Source organism: Mus musculus, chromosome 5 (genome assembly GCF_000001635.26).
Source record: "Mus musculus strain C57BL/6J chromosome 5, GRCm38.p6 C57BL/6J".
Taxonomy (NCBI): Eukaryota; Metazoa; Chordata; class Mammalia; order Rodentia; family Muridae; genus Mus; species Mus musculus.
Window position 1 is genome coordinate 96,652,866 of NC_000071.6, and position 15,583 is coordinate 96,668,448.

At 41.6% G+C, this 15,583-nt stretch overlaps 1 protein-coding gene across 4 annotated transcripts in view; it reads left to right on the plus strand.

The window, feature by feature from the left end:
- The window catches only part of Fras1 (Fraser extracellular matrix complex subunit 1), a 410,957-nt gene that overhangs the window by 279,089 nt on the left and 116,285 nt on the right, over positions 1-15,583 (plus strand). For all 4 annotated transcript variants that reach the window (XM_006534873.4, NM_175473.3, XM_017320847.2 and 1 more), the window contains 3 exons: positions 1,375-1,459; positions 4,281-4,607; positions 14,533-14,686. In XM_006534873.4, the coding sequence (XP_006534936.1) occupies positions 1,375-1,459; positions 4,281-4,607; positions 14,533-14,686 (566 nt within the window). The remainder of the gene's footprint in view (positions 1-1,374; positions 1,460-4,280; positions 4,608-14,532; positions 14,687-15,583) is intronic.

Here is a 15,583-nt window from a genome sequence, read left to right on the forward strand (position 1 = left end):
CAGTTCTCCCAGCCCTATTCTGGTCTCCCCTTCAAAAACAAGTGTTATTTCCTCCGTCCATATTTCCTCCGTCCCAATCCCTGGCAACTGTGATCTGGATTTTCACCTCTATAGATTTGCCCATTCTAAAATGTCATGTTGCTGGAAACACAATATGTAGTGTTTCATTTCTGTGATTGCTTTCCAGCTCCACCCTCATGTTTGACGTACAAGTAGTTAGTTCCAAGAATACCTTTTAAAGAACCTTTAAGACAATGAGCACCCAAATAGATGAGAATCTAAAATCTGCTATAAAGTCTTGATCACAGATCTCACCAGTTCACAGTGAGCTGTGCTTGGTTGGTCATCAATGACAACCTGCCTCCCCTCCTAACCAGATCTAAAACTATTAGATGTCTGTGGTAGCGAGTCAATCCACAGCAGCGTGAACCTTCAATGGGTCTCTTTGCTCACAAGCAAAAATTAGTTTTGCCTAAGCAAAATAGTAAGACTACCCTAACTCTACAGAGGTGGCTGAAACCTCAGGGTCAGTAAGAACAGTTTTGCCAAAGTCAGTCCAGGAGCTAGAACTAAGAAATGGAAAGAGCACACAGTTCTTGTTCCATGTCTGCCTGTAGGCGTCATTCCCCTCTCTCCTACAGATGGGCTTGCTCCTCATTCTCAACATACTGGTTGGTGACTACCCATAGTCAAATGATGAGACTGACTGTGCGCAGGCCACTCCCAGTTTTTTCAGAGGAGCCAGCCAGCCCTTCTTAGTTGTATTCACAGTGAACCGTGGGAGGGAGAGCGTAGGGAATGTGAAATGGCATTATGAAGCCCAGCTCTTCTAAAGTTGCTGGGGCCCACTCACAAGAGTTTGGAAGTTGTGTGGGAAGGGGTTGCTGGTCTACGGGCGCCATGAAAAGCTGGTAGAGCTGTAATATATGACTCCTTTCTGTTCTTCCGTTTAACCACTACCTAACTTGCTTTGGCCTGACAACTAATTTTTTTCTGGTGTGTGTGTGTGTGTGTGTGTGTGTGTGTGTAAGAAAAGGCAGAGGAGTATTGTGTATAATTTTAGGTACATGTGTATTATGACTTTCGAGATCAATTCTTTCCTTCTACCAAGAGATTCAAGGAACTAAGGTAATCAAGCTTAGATAGCAAATGCTTATACCTACTGAGCTACCCATCCAGCCCCATGAAAAGTAATTTTAACTAGTTTCATCTTTTGTACTTTCTATTTACAATGAGGATACTGTATTACTGTAATGATGTGATCTAAAAATGTACATGAATACAGCTTTAATATTTAATATTTTAATCCTCTTATTTCTCAAAACTAACACAGTGATCTTTTTTTTCTCTTTTCTTTCTCGGGGACTTCCTTAGGAAAGGCTACTTTTCCTTGAAAATTAGTGACCAGCAATTCTTCTCTGAGCCACAGCTGATCAACATACAGGCCTTTTCAACGCAGGTAATAAACATGACCAACAGTGCACAAGTTTACGTGTCCTCCGGTCCTCACAAACCAATCCAGAATCCTTCAGACTTCAACAGAAATGATTGAGCTGAGTTGAGCTTCTTGTAGTTTTACTATGAAATGTTCTTTGATTAAGTTTGAGTTCTTTGGATAGTAGCATTGACAATAACAGTTTCTCATGCATCTCTGCCTTGGCTGTATGTCACAGGATGCTCATTTGAATTGCCAATTCTGTGAAATAGTGTCCCCAGTTTATAGATGAAGGAACTAAGGGAATGGAGATTAGATAGTTTTTCTGGAATAATCTCGCTATTAAAAGTCCAGAGAGCTGCCTTCACAGTCTGTGTTCTAGGCCCTTACCTGTTTCCACATTGTTGAACGAAGCTTGATATTAGACCTGCAGAATAACTTAAAACTTCTATGGTTGCTAATGTTTTCCTTGGTCTTAGGTAATTCATTTTCTCTCCACAGTCCCCTCTCAGAGGTATAGTAGTTCCAGTACTTAGAAGGTTCTCTTAGGAATGTACTTAAATTAAGTGTCATTGTGCCCATGAGCCAAACATAGACCGGAGGAAATCATTGCAGAGGCAAAGAAATTCAAGACTATATCCCTTCTCCCTTGAGAAGGTGTGCCTACAGTTTCAGAATCTGTACAGAGGTGGAAGCTCTGAGCACTGGACTGAAGGAAGTGAACAGAAGAAGAATAAGAACACATGCGCACATACACACATACAAGTATCCCTATACATGTGTACATGCACACACAAGCACATGCACACACATGTTTGCACACATACACAAGCACACACACATGCACGCATGCACATGCATGCACACACACAAGCAAACACAGGCAATACACATACGTACAAGCATATGCACTCTCATGCACACACACACACACACACACACACACACAAACACACACACAGAATTCTCACTGGGCAAGCCTTCGTGACTAATCTAAGGACACGTTAATTTTACACATTTGTCTCCATGCACCGAACAGCAGGAGGGTGTGCTATAATCTTCGGAAACAAGATGCTCCAACCCCCCCCCCCAACCTCATATCTTCAGTCCCAAAGTAAAACTGAGCATACACGTGGAGTAACCGCATAAGCATAAAGCAGTAGCAGTGACTGCCACATGACAGGGATACCTGCCTCGGCTCTTCTTAATGATATTGTCACATCAGGAGTAACTTGTCGCCGAGGAGAGATTAGAAACTGATCCTGAGTTAAGTGTATAAATCTTGCTTTAATTAAAGCTAACACCTGTGGCTGGAAGCATGGGCCAGTCCTGAGACCTGCTAGCTTAGGTGTGCTTCAGTGTTAATCTTAGAAGCTTTGGTTTGATCTTCTTGTCCTGTACAATACAATTTGGTTAGTGAAAGCCCTGGGGTCGAGATTGGCAAAACCTACTCTGGGCTGGTGTATATTCCCACGATTCCCTGGGTTCTGTTTCTTTCTCCACCGTCAAGTGAACAAGAAATAATGGCATTTTTTGGTTTTATTCATTATGGGATATGCCTTTATCAGTTTGACTTTATGAAGATGTAATTCTAGAAAGAATTTTAACTTATTTTTAGTTATTTTAAGGATGTGTAATATTTCACGGCCGTGTTGACTTGGGATCTCATTATGTAAATAGATTTGATGTTTCCTGTTTATAGACTTTAATATCACCTTTGATCCTTCATGTTTCAGAATGCGAGGACCTGTTCATTTCTCTGTATGAACTTAAGCACAGAGTTAGAGTTCTCACCTGGGACTTACAGTAGCTGCAGCATTGTGTGATTATTTTAGTAAAGAACTAGATACATATTACATTGACGGACAATTGTGACTTCCAGGAAGCTAGGAGTCGGGTTCCTGGGTGGATTTTTAAAGCCATTTGAGTTGTAGAAGGCAGTGTGTTATGAAAGATCCTGAAAGTTGAACTTCTACCATAAAATCTAAGAAAAAGTCTTCCTTAGCTTCTGGCCTACTTGCTAATCTCTCTGTCTCTGTCTCTCTCTGTCTTTCTCTCTGTCTCTGTCTCTCTGTCTCTGTCTGTCTCTGTCTCTCTCTTTTCTGTTCTCTCCCCCTCCCTCCCACTCTCTCCCTCTCTTCCTTTCTTTCCTCCCAGTGTGCATGTGTGTGTGTGTGCTTGTGTGTGTGTGCATGTGTGTGTGCATGTGTGTGTGTGTGTGTGCTCGCGTGTGCATGTGTTTTCTGTGGTGCTTCATTAACTTTTATTTCTGTGAAAGAACATTTTGTCTGCTCACTAAGGTAATAGGAACAAACTGACAAGTCTTAGGAAAACATATTAACTTTTGCTGTGTTAGCAGCATCATAAGAATTAGGCAGGTGGTAGTCTTACCATGCCAGGATCTTGGATCTTGTCTGGCTTTATAAGCTGAATTGGGGTGGTGCCCTGTCGAGATAGGTGTGAACTAATTGGAAGGATATTACCAAGAGGACTAGTAATGACTTGGGCTCAGAGAGTGGGATTATGTCATTGAGTCAGCATGTAGCAGTATGGTGTAGAGGCAAGTGTTTACCTCCCAAATTACATACCTCCTATTAATTTTCCTTGGACTCAGACATCTGGTTGGGTTTCGTGACACAGAGCTGTGTTCTCCTGCAAATGCTGGGAAGGGGGTGGGGGGGAGGTTGCTGTGGCCCACCATACTTCTGACAAATAATTTCGTGTAATATGTTGGCACTTTCATAATTTTCTTAAAGGAGTTAAATCGGGTTAGATACACTGCTGTCTTATCTGCTGCATTAATCTATTAAATGGCTCCTCTTTCCGCTTTCCTTCAACCCCACAGGCTCCGTATGTGCTGAGAAATGAAGTTCTCCACGTCAGCAAAGGAGAGCGGGCAACCATCACCACCCAGCTGCTTGACATCCGGGATGATGACAACCCGCAGGATGTGGTCGTGAATGTGCTTGATCCTCCTCTTCATGGCCAATTGCTCCAAATGCCTCCAGCCCCTGCAGCCTCTATTTATCAGTTCCATCTGGATGAGCTCTCCAGGGGCCTCCTCCTCTATGCTCACGATGGCTCAGACAGCACATCTGATATTATAGTCTTTCAGGCCAATGATGGACACTCCTTCCAAAATATACTGTTTCACGTGAAGAACATACCCAAGGTAGGTGCCATCCCTAGGGTTACAGTTTTCTTGTGTCTACCTGTGAAGTTTTACTCATGGAACTATATTGGCAATGCTCGTAAAGTTAGGCATGATGACAGACTCATTCATTTGTCCCAGAGAAGTATCTTATACATCAGGTCAGTATAGTTTGATAGGTCCACTGTTGATCTATAAGACTCTCCATTGGCCTGCAGCCATGAAACTGATTTCTGTTCTTCCTATTGTACCCTGCCTGACTGTGATCATGGGGGCCATGGCATCTCTTTCTCTGTGTCCTTTCACAACAGCTCATGAAATGAGATCCTCGTTGCCTGGTTATCTGAGTTGATAAAATGGAGTAAGTCTAAACCTTCTCTTAGCCAAGCTGAAAGAATGTAAAGACACTGTGGATAGCCACAGGAGCTGTCCTGACAGCCAGGGGTATGCTTCCCATTCTGTGTCACTGTTGTGCCACCTCTGTATGTTGTGCCATGTCTATGAGCACCGGTGGTATTGGTTGCTTAACATTTTACTTGATGTTTCATCCTAACAATAATACTTGTAAAACCACGAGCTTCGTGTAGAGTCGTACCCTCGCTGAATTTTTTTAAAATGGATATAGAGCCATTCTATATAGTTTTATCTATGTCCAATAAAAGATGTCCTTGGACACTGCAGATAAGATGCTTGTCACATCGGAGGGGATGCAGAGGTAACCTATTCAGGAGCAAACACTCCTGCCAGCATTGCTCAAAGCTTGTTGCTGGTCACGAGGAGGACCTTTCTTCCAAGTAGCTTCTCCTCATGGTGGTAAAGTTAGAAACAATATTCTTTTTTAGCTTTTCTTTCTAAATATCACTACGCACAGAGATGCTATGGGTGCTTAACTAAGGAGAGATTTTTCTGAGGATCCTTTAAAATCTCTTGCTGTTTCCCCACTAACAGTTATTCAAGGTAAGGTGGTGCCCTTCCCTGAACCTCATGGGTTCTAACTTGTTCCTGCTGGAAGCAGTGGTGGAGGCAGGAGACAGGTGAGGTGTGTGAAGGCTAATTGTGTGGCAGAGCTGGGAGATGGACACCATGTGGCTAGTCCTAATTGTCACCCTCTCTTGGTAGCCTGAGGACATGAGGTTCAGTTCTGGAGAGATGGAATCTAGACAGATGCAGAAAGTCTTCTCTTCTTCCTTCTTGGTTTCCTACCAGAGCCTGCCGTGGGCTTCAGCGCAGTCCTGACCAGAGACTTTCCCATCAATCCTTGGTTTCAATCTGGGTGATGAGCTTGCCTCAGAGAATTGCATAATTTTGGGCAGGGAGGTGTAGGATGGAAGGGAACTTCTAGGTTTTGCCCTGCTTTGACTACCAAAACAAAAAAGAATGAAAGGGGAACAAAAGGAAAAGACACAGACTTCAGATTCCTAGCAGGCCTTATACCTGTGAGACATGTAGGATGTTACTGGGTCTGTTGCTCACTCCTGAAGAGTGAGTTCAGGTGGTGCCTTTTCTCCCTCCATCTTCTCATCCGCCATCCCCCATAGCACCACCCTGGCTCCCTACCCAGGCAGTGACTTGTAACCAGGTTTCCAAACAGTGATACTGGTGACCAGGGCCTCAGCATTGTGAGAATGCGCTGATAATAAATTTGTTTGTGTCCATGATTAAAGTACGCAAATGTCTTCTACTTTTTATTTTAGGAATTAAATTAAGTGTGTCTTTATACCCTTTCTCTGGGTCCTTTTATCCTGCCCTGCTGGAAGGTCCAAGTATTGGTTGTATGGCCTCGCTTATTCTACAGGAAATTATAGCATAAGTAGAAGGGCTTTTGTTTGCTTTGTTTTTAGCATTTACTGGACACTAAAATTGACATGAATTGTTCCTTTTAATCTTCCCATTCATTCTGTGGTGTTTTTACAATTATCTCTTACTTACCAAAGGAGGAAACTAAAACAAGAGGAGATTTAGAAATCTTCATTTTCACAAAGGTTTTCAGCACCTGAACTAAGATTTCATTTCAAATATGCCAGCCTCCCACACACAGCCAGGAGGCTCTTTCATTCTGGCCTGAGGCTTCCAATATTTTAGGCACAGATAGTCTCATTCCCCTGATGGATTAAATAAAGACAAAAATGTATTCATTTTTCTCTATGTCCTATCCAAGCAAGAAGGCCCCAAGCCTTCTAGAATCTTCCCTCTGGATTCACCACAGCTTATTATAAGAGAGGCTATTTATACTCATAGGTCTACTGGGCCCAGGAAATAAAACTGGCCTGGTGTGTTACAGTGACTGGTGGATGTATAGTTGGACAGAATTGCTCTCCTTCTAAGAGCATTTCTGAAGAAGGGCGTGAGAATTCTTTCCCTGAGGCCACCCATGTGTTAAATCTGGAGACTTGCTGATATCTAGTCAGTGACTTTAATAGAACGGACAACGATGTTGTAATCTCTTATGAATAGGTACACAAGGGATTCCCTATCTCGTTCAGTAGAGACATTAGCCTGTTCTTCTGTCCTTTTTCTGTGAAGGAACAGAGAGGAGCTTTGTAAGAGGAAGCATTAATTTAGTTTTACTCTCTGAGCAGGGCACATTCATGTTTTTGTTGGACGGGTGTAATGGCTTGAACAAGATGGGTGGCTGTGTCTCTGTCTCCCAGGTGGTTCCTGCCAAATACCAAATGCTCAGGGCATCGCTGCTGATGCTGGTGTGGTTCTTTGGGGCTAAGGGAAGGAATTATGAGTTCAGTCCTGTTTTTCAAGTTCTATACTACTTCACCCAGACTTAGCCTGGCAGAGAATAAACTCAATTGCCACTTCCGGGAGGATGCTGAGCTACTGTGGGGAAAACAGAGTCAGGAATGATGTCAAAACATGTTTTACTGGGGCAGGAGACAAAGGGGGAAAATAGATTAAAAAGTAATAACGAATGCTCTGCCGAACAGGTTTTCATTAATTGGGTTAATTAAGAAGCTCGACAAACCCAAACCTGCTATAGTATATGCTGCTAACAAAGTTCTACATCCTGCAAGGGCTACAGTGTGGGCGGTCAGAGTCAGCTCTGGTAGATGGCTCTTTTGTTGGATTTCCAAGGAATTGCCCCCCTCTTCCATTAACTATGATGCTCCTGGAAACCATGCCTTCTTTCCACATTGCCAACCAGTCTGACAATCTTCCTGATCTCCTTTGTTGTTTAAACAGTTTTTTTTCTGCCACTAGTTAATGCATTAATGTTTAAGATTCCCCAGCCCCGCCCCACCCCGCCCCAATGCCATAGTAAGAACCAGCTGAACAAAATAAATTCTGTCTCTGAGAGCCCTTTGTACTGTGGGATTGCCTGTGTGTAGCTTAAAATACCCTATTGTATTGCATCCCATTTCACTCATGCCTCTTACGGGGGCTTTTATGGGGACACAGTTAGATACAATTATTTGTGTGAACTTCAAATGTCAGTGGTGTAAGAATGTTTGGTAGATGAGTAAACACAACTAAATCCTCCCCAAATATCAGTTCTTTCTTGTGGAGGGGGCAATATTTAGTTTGCTCTATCCATTGTCTCATGAGATATATACTAAGGAAATGTTTATTGACTTAAATATTAGAATCTACCCCAAGCAAAGGTTGCAGGCTCCAGACCTAAAATAGCAAGCCTCTAAGCTCCTGATGACAAGCACAAAGCCGTCTGATTATCTTCCCTGCTATCCTCCTGCCAGCTCATTTCACCTCATGACTTCTGCAGCACTCGTTTCTCCCCTCAAGTCCATAATGTCCCGCACCACCAGAATGTGAAGTCCATGGTATAAATGAGCTCTTGAAAATGAAGGTATACTTTTACAGAATAAGGGGAAAGACTAGCTAAGTAGCCATTTGCTAAATAGTAGAGTTTTGAAAACTTTGGTCTGGAATATTTGGTCCCAGAATTGGGCTATGGTATCATGTGAGCTAAAGTTTCATTATTTATGACTCCATTTTCATTTGGTGAGAGGATTTTATTTCGTTACAAAGGATGGGAGGTTGTGCTTTCACTGTTATTCACAATGTTAATATTTTTACTTGTAATACAATATGTGATGGCTAAATTTTATTACCAGCATTTTTGTATGCCTATTGTTCTATGAAATGAATTAGGAGAACCATTTAATTTAAAGCGCTGCTTTAATCATGTCCTCAATTTTACTCATTGGGATTTCATTGCCTGCTAATGTACTCTGAGGAATACATAAAAACATCAGAGGGCAGGATTGTTCAACTAGTAAAATAACTAATTTATTGAACTGATATGGATAGGCAATGGAGAAAAATCTATAAGGAGAAAAAGAAATTCCAAAATGTCAACAATTAGGGGGAGATTACTCTAAGAGTTGGCTTTTGAGCACATTAGCTATAGAAACGATGTTGAATAGCTTCCTGTCCATTTCTTCTTGAACATTGCCAGTCCTCTTCTCAAGGGAAAATATTAAAAACAACCACAATCAAGATGAATATGAAGATTACTATTTCTTTTCCAAAACAATGAGTAAAGCTTAAAAGCCCTATATATTTAATAGTTAAAATACAATTAATTTGAGGCTACAAACATAGCCAGGAAGCCATTAGTGCTTCAGACTCGTAGACACCATCACTGCCCAAGATTTCCTGTGCATCTCTTACCATTACTACTTATCTTCTGGTAAGGATATTTAGCACCAGATCTTTCCTCTTAGCAAACAAGGCATTGCCAGCTATAGGCAGCATGGTATAGGTTAAAAAGTTTTACTCAATTTGTGGAACTGAAACTTCATACCATTTGGCTGTTAACTTCCATTTCCATGTCTCCTGTACCTGTCTATCCCTAGTCTGCTTAGAGTCCACATAGTAAGCGACATCGCATGGCTTTTGTCCTCTTCCTCTGTGTAGCTAATTCCTTTCAGCTGAGTGTACTCTAAATCCATCCACATTGTCATAATTGCAGGATTCTCTCCTGTTTGTAATGAATGAATGATGCATACTGTGCATGCAGAGCTTGTGAGGGATCTGAGTGCATAGATTCTATTCTCTTTGTCTTTTCAAAGTTTACTGCTGATTTAACATGAAGCTTGCATATAGTCTTGGAGTTACAATGGTCCACTTTAAACAGATATATCATTTTCAATCACACATTCCTTTCTACTTATATGAGTCTTTGACACCCAATATGCTGTTCCCATCGCAATTTTTTTCCATATCAACAGACCCACTATAATAGTTACTAGGATTATTGTCTTTCGTACTTGTGCTTTTTAAAGACTTATTGCAGTCATTCTTAGCAATGAAGATGCTATACAAATATGTACATGCATGCATACACATACTGACATGCAGAGTATTGTGTAAGGAATAATGGGAAGGAAGATATAGGCTGAGCCTGTTCAAAAGAGAGACAATAGTTTTTATTGAATGTTTCCAGCCTGCTGTTGGTTGAATCCATGGATCTAAAGCCTGTAGGAACAGTCTACTCTACTTGCAATCCGTGTATGGGTTTTCTACTTTTGAGTTTTCAAATTGCTAATTAACATCCTTTCCTTTCAACTTGCAGAGCTCAGCATTTCTTGTCAGAAGGGCCAGCTTGTGGTCAACTATACTAGCTTCGATTTGTTCAGAAAGTGTCCTTCATTTATGAAATGGCAGCCTTGCCAGTGAATTATTCTTGGTTTGCAGTTTTGTCTTTCATTGCTTTAACTGTAAAATACCACTCTCTGATATTACACAGAGTCCATGCTGTCAGTTGGATGCAGTTCCCATGGGATGCAGAATTCCCTTTGTGTTCACTTTTGAAAACTTGACTGTCATGTGAAGCTTTCTTCAGATTCAATTTTCTTGGCATTCTGAGCTTCAGAGACTTGGACAGGCATCCCCCATCTCAGATTTGGAAGCTTTTCTGACGTTATTTCTGTACACAGGAGTTTGTTCTTTATGCCTCTTCTCCTTTTTCTTTTGTGTTCCCAGTCTGGATAGTTTGTGTGAGGCTTGCTGATTTTTTTTTCTCTCTTTCAATAGGAACTTCCATTGACGCTCTCTTGGGTTTTTAATTCATACATTTTATTATTTAACTCCAGATTTCTGCTAGTTATTTTTTTAATGGTTGTTGGCCTTCGGTGGACTTTTTATTGTGCACTACTCCTTTAACTTGTGTTTAGTTTGCTGTCTGAGTCCACTTGTTGCTCATGTGTCTTTGATATTCTTGTTTTGCATTCTCTACCATGCAGGCCATCGCCCTCTCTCTCTTTAGAACCAGGCCCTGTAGATTTATTTTCTCCCTGTAGTGCCATCATGTTTCTTTGTTCATCTTCTCTGTGTTCTTGAAACTGTGCATTTGAACACTCGGTTTTGCTTCCTGAGAAAAACACTTACAGTACTCAGTTCCAGCTGAAGATTTTGGAGTTCTTTTAAAATGATAGTCCCTGCACACACTCATTCTTTTTCTTTTGCTCCCTCCTTTGGAGAAATTTGAGGATTTTAGGCCTTCTTTTGGAGCCTCACTTTATGAAAGCCTAAATCCTCCCTATGATTGTGCAGTGATGTGTTCAAGGTTACCTGTTGGATATGTACTGTCTAAAGAATCTTATGTGCACTGTCACCAGAACATAGAAACTTGGCTCTGTGGAGTACCACCAGTGCTTATTGGCTATTTGGGGAATGTCTTAGTTACTTTTCTATTGCTGTAATAGGCACCATGATTAAGGCAAGTTATAGAGGCAAGAGTTTCAGAGGGTAAGTCCATGCCATTGTGGTGGTCCGCATAAGAATGGCCCACATAGGCTCATATATTTAAGTGCTTAGTCATCAGGGAGTGACACGGTTGGAAAGGATTAGAAGGATTGGGGTGTGTGGCCTTGTTAAGGAAATATGTCACTGAAGTTTTAAAGTCCACACCATGTTTAGTTCCTTCCTCATGCACACACACACCACCACTGACGTGTGTGACCTATGGATCAGGATGTAGCTCTCAGCTACTTCTCCAACACCACACCTGTTCCTGCCATGGTGATAATGGACTAAACTTCTGAAAGCATAAGCAAGTCCTCAGTTAAGGGGCAGACTAGGAGGGGGGGCAAAAATTGGACTGTTTAAAAAAAAAGTAATAAAAATAAAAAAATGCTTTCTTTTATAAGCATTGCATTGGTCATGGTATCTCTTCACAGCAATAACAGTAACTAAGGCAGCCATTATGTTGGGGAGCATGGCAGGAAACAGGTAGGCCTAGTGCTAGAGCAGTAGCCAAGACCTTACATCCTTATCTGTAAGCACAATGCAGAAAAAGTTTATTGGGAATGGCGTGGGCTTTTGAAACCTCAAATTCAGTCATCCAAATGGGGAGGCTATAATTAGAATGTGGTTCAGGGCTCTTGGTGGATGGACCTTGTGAGCTGATAACTGTGACTTTCTGCTATTTGTTGAATTCTATAAGGATGTTACTAAAAATCCTTGCCCCCTGCTGCTAGAGGTCCTAGAACATTTAGAAAGCTCGGGATTAGAACCTTAGATGCTATATCCTGAAGAAAAAGATTCTTATGTCTCCCCTGTGGGAACAGTTAGACAGAAAGACTCTTCCCAAGCACTAAGCTATATCATCTTGGAGGAAAATGGAATGTTCCTCATTCTCTCCAATACATCTATTCTTGAATTTTTTTTCTCTCCATCAAGATGTTAGAACCTCTCAGTTAGGATTCCTGTGAAAGCATTGTCTTTTGTAGGTTGTTGTTAAAATTTCAGTGGGAGCTTGATGACTGGAACCTTCTATTCTGCAGCTTTATTGATGTCCAAGAATTATATTTCTTATTCCTAGTAATTGTTTGTTTCTTCTTAACTCCTAAAAAAAAATAATTGAAAAATGGCAGCATTATATTTTCAGAAGACAGAAACATCCAGACCACTGCAGTCTATCCTGGGCTGTGCTTCTTATGAGCTGGCACACCTGCATATCTTCTCGGCTATTTAAAAAGTGAATGTTTTGATTTAGGAGGTCTTACTCAGCAGATCTAGTGTAGGACCTGAGATATATTTTAATCCCTAATGGGCTTCCAGCTGCTACTAGAACACACTGCTCTGAAAACTGACTTGCAAGACGCACTGTGTCCTAAGGGGTTGCAGCCTTCCCAGGAGCCATAGACAATTATACTGATAAAGGGTGGTGGAGATAAAGGCACAGCAGAGAGCTGTCCAGGGATTGTGTGTTGAGGTCACAGTAGTTACTGGCTTGGAATATGAAAGCTACATTGCCTGATGAGTCCAATAATGTGGTGATTGGTGCATAATTGATCTCTACAACCAAAGTCAAAGTTGACTAAGCTGCTTCTATTAGAAAGATTTCTAGCAATTAGAAACCCCAGGCCCTAGTGTATCATGTTATCTAAAACTGTCTCAGTGACAGCCTTTGCTCTCAGGACTTTGGCAAATTATATGCAATGCTCTAGGCATGCCTTTCTTGTTTCTGTAAATAATATGCTATAAATATTCTGGAAAGAGGAAGTTCTCTGGAATTTTTTGATAGAACATTATCCAAGGCAGAAAGGACCCTTTTCCTGTTCTCCTTAGATAACATCATTTGACTCCGTCGTGGGGTGTGTGGGTGTGATGGAAATAGCCATAACTATCCTCTGGAGGTGAACTAGTCATACCAAGTAACTGCTGAACATGGGTACCACCCCTTCTGAAAAGCGCCCTCCTGAGAGAGGGTGTTTGCTCTGTGGTTTAATGGTATATTTGAAAGAAACAGATTTTGGAAAGCCATACCTTCTAAAATGCCCAATTTAAAAATACTGGCTCTCCTGGTTTGTGAAATATGGAAACAAAGTGAACTAGAACACAGGCAGCCTCATTAATATTATTCTTGGGAAGATTTCAATTGTGGTGCTCAGGAAGTGGGTGCATAAATCAGGACTGGCAGTGCTTTGCAATGGTGTGGGCCTCAACAGTGACAACAGTTGTCTTCCCTGGAGTGCTGAGTGGTGCTTCTAGCAGGAAGCTCCCAGCTATTGCTGCCTCTCTTTACATCAGTCCTGAGGCCTGTTGTCTCTTTAATGGAATCTTACTCTTCTTTCCTTCTTCAGCTATCTCCTAGCAGGCCCTCATCTTCTTTCTCCTGTGCTTTTGCAAGGATGTGCCGAATGTTGTCTGTGACGCGCCCTTCATCCAGCGCTAATCACTGCAGTTTCTTGGCCTTGGACTCCATCTTTCTGAAACAGACTAATCAACTCCTCGTTCTGTTTATCCCATTGTCTTTCCTAAACATTCTCATGTCCTCTCCCATATCTGCAAGTTAAACTGAGACTTCAGCATGGTGGGATTGCAGAGGTGGCTGCTTCCTCCTCCTTGTCCTTGTCCTCCTCCTCCTCCTCCTCCTCCTCTTGCCTTCCTTGGAATGCTGTCACTTTTGATCCCACCTTTTTTAGCTGCCTAAATTCTAATGGTACCAAGGATTTGGACATTTGTTTCCATCTTTGCCTTTGCTTAATCAGCTCACACATCTGCCTAGAATCTGTTGTGTTACTTTCCTTCTTAGAAAGTCATTGTTTTTGTTACTCAGGAATGATATTTCCTTTGGAAAATCTTTCTGCAGATGGGATGTTTCTAGATATTTACTCTAGAGGAGCTGGCATATTGTACGTGCTTAAAGAATTACTCAACTAATACATGGTGAGTGAGGACCAAAAAACAGTCAGAAAGACAAAAGAAAGAAAGAGATGGAGAGGCTTAGCTTCCTGAATATTAGAAGTCATTTATTGAAGATAAATGAAAAGATAGAGTATGAATACATTTAAGCATATACAGACATATGCACGTATCTGTACACAAAGTTTACACATGACGGACAGTGTGAACTGATCTTCCCTGTGAGATGCCTTTTAGCAACAATAAGCCCCTAAGGATTGCATTTTTAAGGAGCCATTTTTCTGAATATGTCTGGACCCAGTGCTGTACTTCTATTTCATTCCAGAATGACAGAGCTCTGCGACTTGTGACCAACTCTATGGTGTGGGTTCCGGAAGGGGGAATGCTGAAGATCACCAACCGAATCTTGAAGGCCCAAGCTCCAGGTGTCAGAGCCGACGACATCATCTACAAGATTACACACAGCCGCCCCCAGTTTGGTAACATGTTTCTTTGGTGTGATTTCATCTGCATTCAGAGGGTAGGAGTTGGCTTTGCACCATGTCATGAAGCAAGGCTATGATTCAGATTATCTGAGCTTTCTAATGCTTCATACACCTCATTGAAGGACAGCGTGCTCATGATGGAGAGCTATCACACTGTACATCCTAATGAGCACCTTATCATCACATTGTTATAATATCTAAGACAAGAATCTGTTTTTAAGTAATTTTATTTTGCACATGAAATAAGGGCTCAGCAGCTTTCTGGTGGTCCCAAGGCTGACACATATATGGATTGCCAAGGCCAGGTTCTCCTATCCTCTCAGACACATCTACAAACTCCCTATATTTTATTTTAAAAATTTATTTTGCAATTATTTATTGTGTTCATGGAAGAGTATATGTGTGCCCACAAGACCACATTTGTGCCATGTATGTCTATCATATGTCAGAGGACAACCTATGGGAGTTAGTTGTCTCTTTCTGCCATGTGAGTCTCAAGGTCAAGCTCAAGTTGTCAGACGATCATCCTCAGTAGGAGGCTCCTTCATCCACTGAGCCATGTTACCAGCCCTCACTCTTAGTAAGGGTTATAAAGTAACACAGAAATAGTCTTTAATATTCACCATTGTTACTTTTTCAAGAAATACAGTGCACATTAAAAACCCAGGATACTTTCTGTTGACATCAACTGGACATGCAATTTCATAAGCTATATATTGAGCTCATAGTGACTCCCCCCAAATAAAGTCTCTATGTTCCAGCAACAGAGGCAGTCTTTGCACTTGGACAGAGTTGAAGGGAGGGCAGCATGTGTCTGTCCCTGTCACCCACTCTTCTTAAACCTGGCATTCATGATTTTTGGCTAGGCTGACAGACAATGAGCTTCATAGA